Genomic DNA, 18,652 nt, shown 5'->3' on the forward strand with positions numbered 1-18,652 from the left:
TTCTTCAAGGCCATTCAGCTAAGGATTTTAATGACAAGTCAAACCAAGCTGGACTGTTCTTGGTTTTCATGGATTTTGGGGATGCAGAGTCTCAAGTATAGCAAGGTAAGGTTTGCATGAGGCAGATCCCTACAAGTCTGGCAAAAACTAGATGTTTTGCTCAACAGTTAAGCTTAAACAATGAGAAGTAATTCCAAAATTACAATTAAAGCCTTGGCTAAGGCTGGAGCACTTCTATACCTTGATTGTATAAAGCAGATAAAATAGTGGGGGGGGAGGGGGGAGAGGGGAATTTAGCATTTTATGGAAACCTGCAGCATTTGTAGCTCTTCCAGTCAGATCCCCCCGATCTTGACATCCATTTCTGTTACTGCTTAATTGCTTAGGCACTGAAAGAAGGAGGTTCAATGTTGAAACTGTGTAAAAAATAGCATATTACATAGCAGATGAGTGCCTTTTTTGAAATCCCCCTGCTTCCATTTCATTTTTCCACCTATCAGGAAGTTTCACTACATGTGTCTTCACTAGTTTGTCATATGCATTTGTATCAAGGCCAGGTCTCTGGCTTGAAGTTCAGCTAATTAATAGTTTAAAATGTTTCTTCTCAGAGTATTTATGAGGGAACAGCAGCTGGGGCTGTCTGATCACTTTGCCAAGGCAACTGCTTTTTATATTTTCCATCTGGAAAACACAAGGAATAGGATCCAGTTATCCAAACAAGCATCTAATGTCCTTTTAGGTGCCCTACAGGATGTCCACCTGGCCTCCAGCTGCTGCTGCAGAAGGTACAGCCAGGCTGTAGGTCTGCTGTGAGTGCTGCAAATACCTTTGGGCATCTGAAAATGGTCCTAGGTGATTATGGTTAGGTATCAAACAACCTAAAGTGCCCCTGCTACTTTGTCAAAAAGTACACATTAACATGAAGAATTTCTGTATATTAAGTCTTTTTGTTCCCATGTCAGTTGGTCAAAGCACAGCAAGCCCCAGAGAAAAAACACCACAGAAGAGTGTCTAAGCTCCTTCTAAAGCAAAAAGCCTTTCCCCATGCATCATCCACAGCACGCAACCTCACCTAGCTGCATAAAAAGGAACCAGGTAGATATTAACCTAAGAAAAAGTCTGAGAATAGCATCTCCTCTTGGTTGCCACCCAGCCTCCAGAACAGCTGGAAGGGGTTCTTAATAGAAGGTGAAGGTCTTACTGCCATGAGCAGATTTTCATCAGAAAAGCAGATGATGGAAGAAAGGTCAAGGCCAGAAATCATCTTTAAAAAGTAGGTATGGTGACAAGGCTCCAGGCTGGTGTGCCCTGTCCATGCCAGGCTGGCACTCAATTCTCCAGACACTGTCTTCTCTAGCTGTATGAAAAATATCCTACAAAAGTCCCAAGACATCCTAAGCAAGCAGTATCTTTTCTTCAAAGTGGTTGAGGCCACTAGCAGCAAGTTAAACCCAGGAGCACTCAGAATTTACCAATTAATTGCAGTTAATTGATCTAGAGATAGGTTAACTCTCCACTTTAAACTGAAGTCCATGATGCAGTACCAAAAGCAGATGGAGGGCCAGTCACCTGGCCAATGCCAGGAACACTTCAGAGGCTAAAAGATTTCATTAGAGCAGGCAGAACCCTTAAACTTGCTGACAAACCATCAATAAGGACATGATGAGGCGGAGACAGCTGACAGGAGTGTCTTGACCTTTGCCAGCCAAATCACTGGCCCATCATGCTGCTCAAAAAACCAGCATTTAAAATTCACACCTAGCTCATGACAACAAAAAATATTGACTAAAAGGTAAGGAAAAAAAATCCCTCTTCATTGTATAACAATTAATTCAATTGCTTTGCTGAGAGAAGGGGAGACAAAACCCCATATCTTTGCAGATGTCATTGAAAGGACAGACTTTGATACATATTTGCATAATTCCCAGACTCATTAAGTTCTTGAAATGGTCAGAAGTTATGCAGAATAGAACAACACTGGAAGCTACAACTCTCTGAATAGCAAAATCATTGTTAACAGAGTTAACAGCTTGAAAACTGGCAGCTTGTCTCCCAGTCAAGGAATTATTTCAGGCAATCAGTGAACAATCATATTGCATTAAAAACACAAGTACTGGCAGAATATTCCCAGGGCTTGCAATCAAATTTTTTCTCCTCTATCTAATTAAGGGGTTCAGATCAGAAGATAGATACTAGGTTTCCCAAACCCTGAAGATGCAGGTTATACAGGCAGAGAAGATGAAGGATCTGCCACCCACTATTGCAAAGGCTTTTAGAGCTAATGCAGGTCCAAGATGATATTTAAAGAGCATCATAGCATACATGCTGCAGAACCAAAATTAAACACTTCTGATGGTGATAAAATAGCATGATAAAGATGGACCTTGTATGGTATGACTCATTGGGAACAAAATTCTCAGTTAAGCAAGACAATGAGTCCAGGGAAAACCAGTCACTTTCAGATGAGGTATTCATTTCTGTATCTTTCAGGAGTGAGCAAAGAGCCAAGGCAGTGCTGTCAAAACAGTCAAACCAGGCATCAAAAGAATCAATCAGCCCCTTATTTCAATGGCACTGAATTGAATATATATTGTAGACAGGCATGTACCAAATATGATCTTACAGGAAATTGCATCATCTGCCTTCTTTGTTAACTTCCAGTCAAGATTATTTCCAGTTAAAGCCTTGAGAAGAAGCAGTTTGTGCATGGGCAAGTTTGTTGAGGTTGTAATCCTAATAATTAGGGACAACATCAGAAAAGCACAGCTGCTTTGAGTCAAAATTAGCTTTGGGATGCATGGAACAATAAGAGAAGTGAAGGCCAGAGTCAAGCAAGAAGTAATGGATAATCAAGTGGCAAATTTTATATAGCTGAGGCAAAGAAGCTGTTCATAAAAGACATTTGTCTAATTATATCACTGACTACTTAAGAGGTAAAATAAACAGGAGGATAAGAACTATAATACCAAAGCTGAGAACTGGAGGAGGTCAGAAACAGCATTAACAAAAGGAAAAACAGACAGCTCCAATAACCATATTCTTTCAAGTTTACACAGTGTCTTTGTATTGCATGACTCTCTGAGAAACAATAGTTGAACTATACTTCCTTTTTGCTTAGTATGAAAATAGCAAGGAAACATAATGTATATTGATTATTTCTGTTCTGTTGGGATGGAAGCCCAGGACACAGATTAGGTTCTGCATTGCAGGCTAAAGCAGGTCCTAAAAGCAGAACTGGGTAGGGAGAAAGAAGAGAGTATCAAGCCCTTCTGAAACTTTACTCAGATGCAGGCAGGCAGATCAAAAATCCAGAACATCTCATAAACCCTTCAGTGCTTTGGGAAATTAGAGCAGAGGACAAGCTATTCTTACACTTCTGTCTCATCTTCTACAGTGGAAGGAAAAGACTGATTGCTGGCGCTATACACACATATGCAGACAAATACTGATTTCTGTCACCTCCTACCCCAGAGGTACTTATGATTTCATGCATATTCCAGTTTAAAGGAAGTTCTTGTATAATCAGCTGGGGCCAACACTTAATAAGCTTTCATATTATTGAATGAGCAGAGCCTCAGCTAGAGGTGTCACTTTGAACACTGTGCACACCTCGGGCCTGTGAGATTCCAGCTGCAGAGCAGGTTAAGTTAGATTTGCTGTGTGATCTCCACATGAACGTCTGTGCATCTCACTTGTTCCATACTAGAACAGATAACCTTATTTTAGGCCTATCGTTCTGCAGGAACCCAGTTGTTGGCTTCATATTTAACAAGTAAGAAAGAGAGGAAATGAGAGGAAAGGCAGCACATCACAGCCGTGCACAACAGCTTGGGCCAGTGCTGACAGGAGCTGCTGGACTCTACAAACTGGTTTATTACAAGTGCTAAAGAATGAGGTTTTGTACTTACCTGCAATTCTGCTAAGCATTTTCTGGTCTTCCTCCAGCATTTTCACATATAGCACTTGGTTATTAAACTCTCCAATCCCATGGAATGTCAAATTAAGGTCTTTACCCTGCAAGATGTCTTCCACTTTAGTCTTGCTTTGCTTCAGTGCCAGAACAGCCCTTAAAAGTAATCAATAGATAAATGCTGAAAGTTAATAGGTTGCTTACATATTTAAATATTGTTTTATTTTTATTGCTAGCCAATATACCTGATTTTGACCACTCTGCAGCACTATGCAAGGTATCACAGGCACACTTGTATTTAATTTAATGCTAATTCTTTTGTAACAGTTAGAAGATTTCAAATAAATTACATCTTTCACTTCAACCTTAGCTTATGTATTAGAAGTAAGTTTTGTTAGTGAAGTGAACATTCAAAATATTAACATTCCAGAAGAACTATGAATATATGCTACTGAAGAGTCAAAAAGGATAAAATGGAACTTGTATTTGTGGTATATAGTTTAAAACTTTATCACTGTCATTTTCAACTGGTTGACTAATTTTATTCTTGAACTAAAACAAATTCACTCTCCCATCTGAAACAGAATTAGAATTTTTCTCCATTATATCCTCCTATTTCCGTCTAGGTAAAAAGTATCAGATTGATGGTTATGTTCTCAGCTCTGCATCCCATGTTAATAAAGCTTAAATATGCACCTTGCTGTGCACAGAAACCTCAAAAAAGTGAGTTATCCAAAGGCATTAATACTGTAAATTAAAATATTTTTCTTAAAGACACAGAAAAAATATAATTAAATTTCTAAATATAGATACCAAGAATTCCAACAACTTAACACCTGCTGAAGTTTTACCCTGGTGTCTCAGGAAGGGGAATCCTGTCAGTCTTCAAACTGAGTTTGACCAGAAGCCTTCTACTAAGGTTTCATGCTTCTAACAAACTGCAGCATGATTAAGGATGGCAGGATACCATCTTGTAGCTTCCTGGGCCTTCTGCAGCCACATTAACTTTATCATTACACCTAAAACAAGTTTTGAGTGCATTCATTCCACTCTTTAAAAATCTTGGACCTGTGTAACATACAAATAGAAATCCAGACAGTAAAACCCACACAGTACATACTAATGCCCTTTGGAAAGCCTCTTTAATGCATACAAAGGCCACTTCACCCAGCATTGTGAACAGCCCTCACCACTACACTGGAGTTACTTCAGCTATAATGGTATAAGAGCAGCTTCTTTCCAAGACTCATGGGAACCCAGTGACAAAGATATAGCAAGGACAGGACTGAAGTTGCAAAGAGTGAATTCTTTGCAGAGGATTTTGAGTTTTCCACCTTAATAAGCATGGCTGACCTAGACCTTCATTTAAGTTCATAATGTCTAAGCAAAAATTAAATACTACTAAGACAACTTCTTCCATCAAATGCTATCTGTTGCAAGGGACCTTAAATATCAACTACTTCCAACCTTCCTGCCATGGGTCAGAACACCCTCCAGGAGATCAGGTTACCTAAAGCCTCATCCAGACTGCTTGAATATTCCACAACATCTCTCTGTTCAAGGCCTCGCTGTAGTAAAGAATTTCTTATCAGTATCTAATCTAAACCTGCCTTTTTCCAGCTTGAAGCCATTCCCCCTTGTCCTATGTCAATGTAAAAAGTTTTGCTCCAGCTCCTGCCCTTAGATTTGAAGATGCCTCCCTCCCCCTGTGAGGGGCTGGGCCAGCTGTATCAGCACCAATTTAAAAAGCAAGAAGCAGTTAAGCTCAAGGCAGTCTTTCATATGACAGCACAGAGCAGTGGCCACTGAACTACAGCCTCGTTTAGAGGAGCTATGGAGGCAGGTAAAAGATACAGGATGAAAAACGTTTGGCAAGGCAGGTCTGCTTTTCATTAGGTATGTCCATTATTTTTACATTACAGACACACATCCACTCCTAAGTTCATTAACACTACTTAGCTCCACTCACCTCCCTAACCAATTGATTCCCATTTTGATTGCTGCTCTCAACTAGCTTCCTATCCTCTTGGACATCAGCCTGCCCAGTCAGCAGCACTGGCACAGGGTTTTATTACTGAATTACTGTACACTGTATTCTGCGTGTCTCCTTAGCCCATATAACTCTCCTAATTTTTTCCTTCATACCCTAAAAAAAGAAGACTCTAGACTGAAAAAATAAAGCAGGTAACTTTAAAATAAGGCACATATAAGCCTGTCATATGCATCTTAATCATGCTTAACTGGTGCTGCCTGTATGGGCAGGAGAGGTTCTTTCCTAGTCATATTGGGTTTTTTGACACCTTTCCAGCTAGGCATTCTGTTTTACACCCCAGCAGATCCTGTGTGACACTCATATGGTGTTGAGGCCTGTTTTTCATTCCCGTGCTGATAGGTGCCAGGGTCCCTGGAGAAAGGGCTGTTCTCACCAGGTTCCCACCTCTACCACATGATGCCTTCCCAGGCACATAAAGGCCTTTCCTTTCTGCCTCCTCATGTCAAGGAGTTCCAGGTTTCCCAGTGTGGTACAGTAAGATAAGGCTTAGAGAAAAAACTGCAGCAGACTGGCATTATTTCCTGGACCTTTCTTTCAATTCCAGCCTTCCTGACCACAGGGTAGGTTTCCTCAGTAATCTGTCAATAGCTCCATCTTAATTCACAGGGCCCCAGCAACAGCCCACTGCTCAAATTCAACAGGAGAGCAGCTTGGGAAGGAACTAGGCAGACTTTTTGTTGTTTTCTTGATGCAATGTATCTTCACAGCTAACATTTTCCAGCTGATAAAAGTATGGCTGAGTTGAAAAGCTATGGTTTCTCAAAAGAAAGCTGCTCAGGGAAGCTTACATCTGTTGAGCTAATTTGTGGTAGTAACACAGTAAGAAAGCAGTAATACTATTTACAGCCACACTACTTTATCTCTTCACCCCGTGGCAGATAAGAAAATTTCCATCTCTGATGCATCACAGCTAGCTTTTGTAAAGATCTTTCCCCACAGGTACTGAAAGCCAGCCAGACACTGATAAAAAGTTTAAGAGGAATTGTGTGTAGGCTCTAATAAAACATAATGATTCACAATAGCAGCAGTAAGGTTACCACATTTACAGAAAAATTAGCTGCTTTTGAATTTGGCAGGATTCTTACTTTTTCACTTCTTCTTCTGTTCCCAGATGAGTTACTATTATAGTAAGGTGCATAGTTTGAACAGGGAGAAGAGCTCTTGACAGGTCAGGTTCTTTAGAGAATATGAGTTCTTGAACATCTTCAATTCTGTCCAAAATCTGCAGTGGAGTGAATAGAAGAAAGAAAGAAATTTTCATTTTGAAATGCCTACACATTACTGGAAAAATTCAGAATGCCAAAGATTTACACAACCAGAAATGCAACTCAGTGTTTAAGTCAGGAACCCACAAAGCCACCTTCCTCTCCTCCCCATCCCAGATTTATCATGCAGCAACTTTCAGTTTCATACTTGATTTTTCAGGAATTGATTTATCTATTTTCCTTTTTAAAAGCCTACAGGCTCAATTCATAGCTCTCCTGTGAACCAGAAGCCCCAGATCTTGAAGTAGGTGTGAATCTGACCCTAAGAATGTTAGATAAAACTCACAGCACTGTGTAAATATTAATGGGATCTTCATGCAGTTGTCACTTGTTAATAGACTGTGGAAATTAAATGGCATTTCCATAATTAATCTTATGCCATTTTCTGATTACAAGTTTGATCACAGATTAAACTGATATCTCTTCCCAAAAGAAAAATGTAACAGCAAACGAAGTAAGAAAAGGCTGGGTAAACCTGCTGTTTTCTGAGCCAGTGTTTCTCAGAACTGTGGCCAATTTCTGGCTCTTGTGGATCTATCTATGCCTTTACACAATTGACTCCAAAGATTTTTCTTTTTTCAATATGTGCTGTTAAGGTTTATAAGCCAGCCATGGGAACAGGCAGGAGAGAGAAAAATTAATTTATGCAGCTACTAAGTATCTGGTGGAATCCCAAGTTACAAAGCAATAATTTATAGATTTTCAGGTTATTTCAGTGAGAAAACTCTGCCTTACATGCCTAGGTGCTCACACATGTTAGAGCTGCCCTTTATCCTTACACAGATCGAAACAGCTGGGTCAATAAGCTTTTGTTTTGCAATCTTTCTCCATAAAGCCTAGCAGCCATTGTGCAGCCTAGTAAATAGTCCCACAACCTGCACATCAGAGTAGATTAGCATAAAAAGTTCCCAATAAACACGAGGATAAAAGCCTCACACAATCAAAATAACCAATTGAAGATACAAACTCCCTGAATTCACCAACCCTTACGGTACATTTTTCACTGACTGTACATTAAGTTAATTCCTACTGCAACTGAAGCACAATTTATTTCAGCCTGCAATTTACAGCATATGTTTAGATTGTGAAAACATTGAGCAGGAATCAAGCCATCAAGCTGTCTGACCACACAAACAACAACCTTTGCCTCAACAGACTAGGCTAAGTATTAACAGTAATTCTACAAAAGAGCCTCCTGTTGTTCTCCCTTCCCCACTCTTTCCAAGAACATACTTCAAATAAGAAAGAAGATCCTTTTGCATTTCAGTTTGAGGCTCAGGCATCTGGGAAGCTGAATTTGAGTGAAATTCTCTCACACAGATATTTAACTATTACAGAGCAGTGTTAATGTCTTTTCTTATCTCTTCTTATCTTCACAACTTCCTGCTCCTACTCCCATGGGAACAGTCTACCCTATCACTACACTTTTTTTATTTTTTGGTGCATCAATCTTTAGCACTTTTCTGTAAATGCTGTATAATTGATGGGATAGCTGGGGGTTTTTTGGGAAGTGCAGAGCAGGAAGGAAGCACTTAAAATGGAGTACTGAAAGCCTGAGACCATAACATTCTTAGATTCAATCCAGTACAAGCCTGGTGTGCAGCCTCCCAGAGCCCTGCTCAGACACAAAGACCAAAGAACAGTGCACCCACCAAGACTGGAACAGGGCTTTTCCTTTCTACTCTTGAAAGGGAGAAATATGTTGACAGCCCTAAGTCCTGCCACTTGTAGAGCTCTCTTAAATAATTAAGGCAAATTAATTCTTTCCAAACACTAAAAACATCTTTAAAACCCTCCTGTAATAGGCAAGGTCTACAGAGCAGCAGAAAACCAAATTGTATGGTCAGTGAGGTCAGGAACCTCTGCTTTAGAGGTAAGAGCATCTAAAATTGTCAAAACACTATTACATGTGCACGCACATGTGTTGTGTATATACACAGACATTTGGCCAGCAGGTCGAGGGAGGTGCTGCCACCCCTCCACCTCCACTGCATTTGGGGAGACCCCACCTGTGGTGCTGCATTGAGATCTGGGGGCCCCAGCACAGGAGAGACTTGTTGGGATGAGTCCAGAGGAGTTACACCAAGATTACTAGATGGATGAAGCACCTCACCTCTGGGGAAAGGCTGAGACAATTCTGTTTGTTTCTGTTCTGTTCCTCCTGGAAAAGGAAGTGCTTCAAAGTAACCTCATTGCTGCCTTTCAGGAGCTAAAGTAAGACCAAAAGACAGATAGAGAGGGACTTCTTACAAGAGCATGGAGTGACAGGACAAGGAAAAAGGAGATTCAAACTGGAAGAGAGTAGGTTTAGATGAGATATTAGGAAAGAATTATTGATTGTGAGGGTGGTAAGGTACTGGAACAGGTTGCCCAGAGGTTGTAGATACCCCATTGCTGGAAATTCTCACAGACAGGTTGAATGGAGCTCTGAGCAACTTGGTCTAGTCAAAGGTGTCTTTGCCTATGGCAGGGGGGTTGAAACTAGATCCCTTCCAACTCAAACTATTCTATGATTTCTTTACCCACACTATGTACATATGTCAGCTCTACAGTACTGCACTCTTCAGTGCTTCTTTCAAGGCCTCACACAGGACAGAGTCAGGTCACTGACACCCGTAAGGGTAGCACTTCAGAGGAACACAAACTTGGAATATCTTGGGCAGAGCCTCCAAACAGGGATGCCAGAGCTGCCAGACTACCAGAGCTCGTGTGAATGCAGGGACATCTGTAAGAGTAGAATTTGAGAAAAAGAAAGGAAAAGGAAAAAAGAGAGAGAGAAAAGATAATGAAAAAGAGGTGAAAGACATTCATTGGGCTGTGCAAGATGTGGTCCCAGGCCATATATTAAGAACACCCAAATCTCATTATAATAGCAGAATAAGTTAAGCATTCATGACCCTTCAAGCTGTTCCATGATCTCATTCCTCAGATGGCAGGAAAGTTTCCAGTTTCTAGCTTAGATTTATTCTTTGCCCACTTCATACCCATTTGTTCATCTGCCAACATTGTCTTCACCTTACACAGTCACTTTCCCTTCCTGGCATTTATCTTCCTGATGTGCTCTGCACTTTTGTTCACCTCTCAAAAGCCAGTCATATGTAGGAATCACAAAAGTTATATGAGGCCATCCTCCAGATAACCTTCAAAGATCATTTTCTGCCCAAGACAAAGCCAGAGCAAATAATTGCCTACCAAGAGGAAGGCACCTTTGACGCCTCCCTCTAACACATGCATAAGTGTTTTTACACTTAACTTAGGGAAAAACAAAAACTCAGAAACCTGCCAAAGCAAGCTACTGTGCTGCAACTGCTTATCACACTGGAGAAAAAAAAAAAAGGAACAATTCTGTGCAACAGATACATCATTCTTACTTAATTATTGCCTTTAAGCAGCATAAATAGTCATGCCAGATACTGCATGAAAGCTTAAGCTAGGGGAAAAAAAAAAAAAAAGGAACCAAGTTATATACTGCAACAAAAAACATCTATTTTGTTCATTGGGAAACACACCATAAACTAGTAGTGGACACTGATAAGTAGAATGGTCTATTTTCACTCTGTAAAAGACAAAACCTGAATATTAACTTGTCTGAACATTTTTATAGGAAAAGACACCAAGATACATATATATAATAAAAATATTAATAATTTACAGATTTTGTATCCTGTTTCTCCATTCTGCCAATGCTAGCTGAGCACAGAATTTTCTGATTCAAATTAAGATTTTTCCCCTGCCTGTCTCCCTCAGGTGGAATAGTCTGCTCATTGTCTTGGCATTTCAAGGCTACAATTTCTCTTCATACAACATTTGAGTGCACAGTCATCTGCTGCTGCTACATAAAGGCCATGGGGCACCCACCTCACAGTGCTGCTGTTCCACAATGCTGGAACAGAATCCCATCCAAGCTCCCTTGGGATAACAGCAGATACTGGGACAAAGTGAGACCTGTCTCTGCTTTTGCTTACCTTGAGCAGCTGCAAAAAAAAAAACCCATTGCCATCTGCAGATAACAGTGGTCTGTGAAAGGCTAAAGGTTAAAAAAAAACTGTCCATAAAGGCTTTGCAGTGCTGCTTTGGAAATGAGACATTTCATGGTCTTCTTTCACAAAGCTTGGAATGAGTTTTAAAATTCACAGCAGCAGAATGGGAATAAGTAATTCAACATGAGCCAGTATCTTCCCACTTTCTTTACAAGTACAAGGACTTGTGCAGAAGTTATCTAAGATTCATTTGAAGTCCCTAACTAGTAAATAAAGTGTGAAATCTCTCTCTCCAGCCATTGTATCATTTTTGGAATTTACTTCCATGGATCATAAAACAGGGCTTGTAGCAGCCAAGCCCAGCAGGACTGTATGACTTATTTCAAAAGCAGCATTTACTGTGGTGACTGGAACACTTTAGGTCTCCCACAAAGCCTCTAGAAGAGAATATGTCTATTTGTATTTCCACTGTTTGCTGCACTTTGGTTTAACATTATGGAGGTGAAATGATCTGTTGCTTTTTCTAACACTGCTTAAACATGGGAGTCACGGAATACAGCACACCTTGAAGTATGAGCATAGAGACTGCACTCATGGATTCTTGAAATTAACCATCTATCTAGGATCTCAGGGCAAGTTTATTGGATAAAAGATGGAGAAGAAAAAACAGATCAATTCTCTATAATCTTCTGCAGAAGAGAAGGGAATTCTCATTGTCCACTGTGAACTTTGGTGGAAAAGACTATGAACAAACAAATCAATATCCTTGCACTAAATACAGCCCTAAGAAAATGTAGGATGGGACAACACAAGATGAAAGCCAGGTCTTTTTTTTTAAAAAAGATTACAGAACAGAAAATACTGGTGATGAGAGACCCCACCTCAGACCCTATAGAAAGGGCAGTGACAATCATGGAAGTGATATTTATTTTTTTTCTTTCCTAGCAGTAGTTGAAACATGGATGTGTATAATCACAGCTCTACCTACAAAAACAAGGCACAGTACCTAAGGGTTGCTATGAGGAAGTTAACTCTATCCCAGACCCAGCAAACCACTTGTGGTAAGCAGGCAGAATTTGATTTCTCTTGGCTTGTTAAGCACCCTTGCAATTAAGACAGGAAATTAAGCCTAAGTTTAAAGTTAAGTTTTTTAATAAAACACCTAATTCAAAGTACCTGATCATCTGTTATTGGAATAGCAACAAAATAATTTGGAGACTCTCTCGGACGTTTCTTAGACTGTTCTCGTGCTAGGTCTTCCTTCTGGTCTTCTACAATCCCCCTGGGCCCTTCTTGGATATTACCTTGCTCCTGTCTCATCACAGTATGTCTTTGGTCTTCCTTTTGCAGAGGCTGGTCTGCTTTTAGCTGTTCCTGCTCTTGGCTCTGGTCCCGCAGCTGTTCCTCTGTCACCATCCCATTCAGGTCTGCTTTGTCTCCAGCCTGCATGTCATGCACCTTCACCAGTTCTGCTCTTTCCGCTTGGCACTGATCCTGCTGGGGTTTTTCCACTTCTCCTTGATCCTGTTTTTGGCTCAGAACCCTCTGTGGCACCAGCTCCACCACAGCAAGCTCTCTCTCACCTTCAGATCTTGTCATCATCCCTCCCTGATTTTTTGGGAGGGTCCACTGTTCTCCATTATCTAACACTTCCTCACCTTGGTTCTGGAGGAAGGTTACCTCTTCTGGGTCACAGCCCAACTGCAGCTGCACAGTGACCTTGATGCCAGCAGTGCCTTGTCCCCACTCCTGGGGCTGTAGCTGTACAGTTACTTGTGGGAGAGATGGCCCTGGGCCCTGCTGCTGGAGCTGCACCTGCACAGTCACTGATGGGGCTTCCCATCCTGGGCTTGGCCTCTGAGGCTGCACCTGCACTGTCACCTCCGGGCAGTCCCACCCCTGGCTCATGTTCTGGGGCTGCACCTTGACAGTCACTTTTGGGAACTCCCAGGCTGACTCTGTTGGTTGTGGTCCCATGTCTGGGGCCGTGCCTCCTTGCCCTGGCCGCCTCTGTGGGTGCACATGGATATCATTCCCTCCTTGAGGCTCTTGAGCAGAGGGCAGTAGCTGCGCTGCTGAGGAATGGTCTTCTTGCTCCTGCTGTACTGGTGAGATTTGCTGAGTTCCTTCTGGGCTTTCATCCACCTGAATGGGTTCCTGAACCACTTCTTGAGGCTGAGCTCCCTCTGGACTCCCATCTACCTGAACCATCTCGCGATGCCAGCTCCTGCACAGTTCCCGTTTTATCACCTTCATCCTATAACACCAAAGATTTCTTCTCCTAGGCTGGGGGTTCTCCAAGATCCTCCTCCTCTTTCTTTGGGGTTTGAAGTACTTTTTTAAAGGAACTGGGGGAAAAGAAAAGAAAAGAGCCTAACAGTTATTTTTTAAAAAGTATTTCTCGCAGTAGTTGAGTCTGGGTTCAGTTCTGCAATTGGACTCACTATGGGGGAGCTTTAACCCGGTCAAACAGCCCAGTCTAAAAACCTCTGGAGAGCCTGACAGAAGATTGAACTGCTGCTTCTAGTCACTGTACTGTGGTCTTGACTTCTGCTCCTGCCCTGATTAGGTCTCCCATGCTTTAAAGCATGAGAACACCATTTCACAGCATGCAGCGCCACAGAGACAGAGGCCTTATCAAAGGACTGCAGGTGTGTTGCCTAGAGGTGGTTACTCACAGAGACTGAGAATAGCCTGAGCCAGACTCAGAGGCTGAATTCATACAGAAACCAGATTGCCTGTGAAGCTCTGGTCTCCTCTAACTGCAGCATGTTGCCATCTAATCAGACCTGCACACTCGACTTTTTTCTTTCCTGTGGATATATTACAGTTTTTTTCTACAGCAAACTGCTGCCATGTCCTCATTTGTCTTAATGCCTCCCATTCACCCTGTGTCATTCCCTTTTCCTCTTCTGTGAAGCTGCAAAGGAAGATGCTTTTCCCACCCATACTGTTAAGATAAAAGTAGTGAAGGCACTGAAAGAGAAAAAGGAATTTTTCTTCCTCCTCAATTCAGAGGTTAATTCCACAGAAGCCCAAAAACCCAAGAATATTTCTTAATTGGGCAATGCAGCTCAATTGCACTCAACAGAAACAGCACTTGCTAAAGAAAATATCTAAGCAAATAAATTCTACAGACCAAACAGGATTCATCTGTATGAGAAAAATATTTCACACCGCAGGTTACGACTGGCCTTGACTAAGTCCTTCCAAGTCATGGCAACACTGAGAGTTTTTTCCCCCTGAAGATATAAGAGGTAGGCAGATATTTTTTATAAATCTGCTCTCCAAGACAACCAAAATGTTTGTTCAAATTTCACAGGAAAACTCGATCCCTTTCCACCTCCACAAAACCCACAACCATGAAAAAAGTCAAAACTAAATAGAAAAAGTGTAAAAAAATTGACACACAACCTACATGCTTTAATGTTGGGCAATCCAAGGCAGAGGTAGTAGTTTTCTCCTTATTAAAAAAACAAAAACAACCCCCACCCAAAAAAACCCCTTATTTTTGTAGTGGGCTAAAGATGAAAAGCTTAAGAAACTCTTATTGAATTCATATGAAGGCTATTATACGGTCTTTCCAGAATTCAGATGTTGGAGCTTTATTCCATAGAGTGGACTAGTTTTTAAAAGGATATTTGAATGTTTGCATATATTTCACATGTAATTTCACTCATCAGATAGCTACATTACTTATATTCTACTATGCTTTAAGAATTTTTCTGACTGTATATCAAATCTAAAGACTTAAAGAAACTACTAAAGATTTTTTAGATGCGAGAGGCAAAGTGCTAATGAAAGTAGACAAATCTTATCTCTGGAGGCAAAGCACTGTGGACATAAACTAGCTGTAAAATCAGCTGTTACCCATGATATTTGGGCCTGGACTCCAAAAGAAGATTTTGTCCTCTGGAAGAGTGTTTAGTGAGGGATATGAAGAATCCCTGATCAGCTCAATGATCCTTAATAAAGACACAATCTAACATAGTACTGATTTCATCCTGAAGCAGCACAAAACTTACTTTCAAACATTTCACTGACAGTTTTGACAAAAACAAGCTCTGCCCTTGTTTTCTTGTCTTCAATGTCCAAGTGAGGAACTAGAAGAAAAGAACAATATTAAGTCTCCCAGAGAAGCCCTTTCACCCATGTAACTGCTGTAAAACACTTGTTCATTTTTTAGGTACTTATAATGGCACAGCAGCTCCTGAGACACCATTAAACTCCTCTGCCTTCCTCACAGTCATGGTACTTGAGAAAGAAAGCCTTTTTTCTCCTCTCTCAGAAGCCATTATGTAAATTAAGCCTCAAACCAGTGCAAGCCTTGGTAAGTACCTGTAAGAATAGTTCAGTCAGCTTCGGAGAATGCAGCATCTAAATTCTCTGTAAACAAGTATTTAGATGCACATAGGTGAGTCAAAGTTTAATGCACCTACAGTGACAGGATTTATGCCACTGAAACATCATAAACCCCACTGAAATCTTTGTTTTACTAGCAGTGTGCAGCTGAGGCATAACAGAAGTTTAAAAAAAGCCCTCTCTTGCACTCAGCCTAAGCTTCTCCATGAAAAATCATTAAAACAGGTAAAAACTTGTAACAAGATGCCCTGGTGGTGGACATTTGTTGTTGGCTTTGTTAGGCTTCCTCCCCTTAAGTTACACTTACAACCATATTGTCTCTCTCACATTTGTGCCTGCACAGTAACTTTCAGTAGGGATTTCACAGACTGTCATCAACTTAGCAAAGACAATGCAACAGCTCAGGTTGAATATAGAAGAATCACATAGAAAGCAGCCTCAGTGTCTTTCACAAGACTATTTTTATGGTTTCCAACATGTAGCATCAAGGCAGTCGCATCAATATTACACAGTTCCTTCCCTACACTCTTATTTTGCTCTTCAGCCTGTATTGCTTCATATGTCCACATCTCCCCCAAAACTTTCATTAGACAATGCCACCACCTAAAAAGAGCTAGAGATGCATCTGTTACCCAGCCATCCCTACACCTTTGCAAGTCCTTATAACTATTTTGTGGCTGTCAGTAAGTTGAGAATTAAGGACTCAGGTTTTTAATGCCTTGACTTAGTACAACCGAAACTCAGAGGTTAATGAGGTGGCAACATCTTGGTCTTTAAAACACTTGGGCACCTGTGTACAATAAAAAGTTGCTGGAGATCCTGAGTAGAAGCATCCCAGAGAGCCCCAGGCTTCTGCCAAGTCCCCCTTCTAACTCTTATTCTGAGCCCTGCCAAGCCATTTAGGCCAGGTGACAACACCAAATACTTGTCCACCCACAGCAAGGTCCAGTGCAAGTTGGGCAGCCAAGAGCTGAAGACTGCAGTCCATACAAATAGGAAAGGTTCCTGCCCCTGTAGCACAGAAATATGACCTTAGGAGGTCCTGAAAATGGCAGGAAGACCACCCACCTGCATCCAGAACATTTAAACCACGAAGAAAGCTCTTTCTTCAAATAAATAGTTTGTTCCATTTCCAGCCTTTTGACAGACAGAGCTCATGCAGACCCTTGTATCTCAGCCAGCAGCTCTGAAACAACAAATGCACAAGCTCCAAAGGGAAGCTTCCCCCACCCTCAGTCCCATGCCAAAGGCTGGGGACAGATAGCAACTGTGCCTAACCCTTGATCAAAAGGCTCCAGGAATACCCAGAAGGAAAGCTGACCTGTCCAATGAAGACGCAGGCAGCATTTGCCCAAAGATCTGTCTTTGCTGCTTCAGACCTCAGTCTGATACTTCCCACCTCCTCAACCTCAGAAAAATCAAACACCCAACATGATGGCAATAGAAAATTCAACTCTGCTACTCTGCATTTTAATTGTAGTGCAAAGCAACTCCATAGCAAAGGCTATGGAATGTCTCATTTCCAAAGCAATATGCCAATATTAGATGTCCATACCATAGAGACATTCTGGAAGCCAGGCAACATTCACTTCTACCTGGAAATAGATTTTGTGCTCCATAGAAGTGCTGGAAAACTGCTGACTGGCTAACACTGCCTCGGTGTCTCTGAAGGATGATTTAGTCTGCTCACAGCCACTGTGGTGCATGCAAAAAAGCCTCTCTGCACAGAAAATAAGCCATGAGAGCGGCTTTTACATAGTCTTCCTTCATCAGATAGGTCAGAAACTCCTCAGCTGTGACAGTGGCATGCAAGTTTGCTGGCACTGGTCTGGGAAGCCCAAAAAAGTCTGTTTATAGGCCTTGCTTTCTGCAAAAGTCTCTCCCTTGTTACTCAGTTGCAGGGGAGCAGAATGCAGATGCAGTTCAGTAGCTGAGGAGCAGACTTGAATCTCAGGTCCTGAGAGAATATTTAAAATGCTGGAGATTAAGGGAAGATTTACCAGGTCCTGGTCAAGCATAGACACACACCTACTAGACTAATTCACTTCTTGTGTTTTGCCTGAGATCTGAATGGCTTCCTGGGCTTTCTGTTCTCCCCCTGCTCCTCTTCCTGATAAAGCTAACAATTTACTGAAGTAATCTGATGTACATGAAGCAAAAGGCATTTGAAGCAAGCAACCATTCCTGCAGCACCCAGGTCTTTTCTCTAAGCAATACTGCCCTCTGGCAAGCCATGCCTAAAACATCCACCTCACCTTACAATTACACAAGTTCCTTTCCTCAGTCTTGTGATATATTTATAAGGTCACCAGGCCTTATTTCTCTCTCTCCCATCCCCACAAAAATAATTGCGTGCTTTGCAGACTGGACATCCCAGAGACCAGTTTTTCCTGCTAAGATGCCTTTTCAGCATTCAGCTATCACAATGTTAGAGGAGAGGAAGAAACAGGCACCACAAATACTCTTAGAAACATCAATTCTATATGAAGTTTCATCCTTTAAGTCATCACAGGATGCCACAATCTCCCTTCATTTTATTCCCTATCAATCAAAACTAAATTAAGTCAGATCAAAAGAAAGCAAATAGAAATTATTGGGCCCAAGTTTCTCCCTTTTACCAGTTTATTGGACCTTCATAAGTTGAAATTTTGTTGCAGTTGATGAGAAATGGTAGCAAGAAGAGAGAAAATAATATTAAGTACAATTAGAGATTATCTGTAAAATATGGCTTCAGCTAGAGAACTTTTACTGAGATGTACTTGGCCCTTTTGCTAGAGGTTTAATACAGGGTTAGGAGGAAGGGTGAAGGTGGGAGGGAGAGCCACAGTTAATTAACCCACAATAGCAAGCAAGTGGCAAAAAACACCAGTGTTCCATGGTCTGTACCTACAGGCTTCTTCTGTCTAGACCAAATATTTTAGACCAAAGTAAATCCTTCAATTGCCTTATTTGTGTGTAACATTAGCTGTTAATCAAGAGGCACAGAAGATCCAGAGTTTCTTGACATATTAATTTATTAGCTCTATTTTCCCCAGTATAAAAGTGGTAAGATCAAGCAACTCACACCTCTCAAAACTGATAC

At 41.3% G+C, this 18,652-nt stretch overlaps 1 protein-coding gene across 1 annotated transcript in view; it reads right to left on the reverse strand.

The window, feature by feature from the left end:
• Nucleotides 1–13,543, reverse strand: part of LOC134423488 (cyclic nucleotide-gated cation channel beta-1-like) — a 34,054-nt gene extending 20,511 nt beyond the window's left edge. The window contains exons 1-3 of the mRNA XM_063166458.1: nt 12,385–13,543; nt 7,049–7,185; nt 3,909–4,066 (exon numbers count right to left, since the gene is read on the reverse strand). Coding sequence (XP_063022528.1) covers nt 3,909–4,066; nt 7,049–7,185; nt 12,385–13,464 — 1,375 coding nt within the window. The 5' untranslated portion in view covers nt 13,465–13,543. The remainder of the gene's footprint in view (nt 1–3,908; nt 4,067–7,048; nt 7,186–12,384) is intronic.
• Between the last annotated feature and the right edge of the window lie 5,109 nt (nt 13,544–18,652).

This window comes from Melospiza melodia, chromosome 1 (assembly GCF_035770615.1).
Source record: "Melospiza melodia melodia isolate bMelMel2 chromosome 1, bMelMel2.pri, whole genome shotgun sequence".
Taxonomy (NCBI): domain Eukaryota; kingdom Metazoa; phylum Chordata; class Aves; order Passeriformes; family Passerellidae; genus Melospiza; species Melospiza melodia.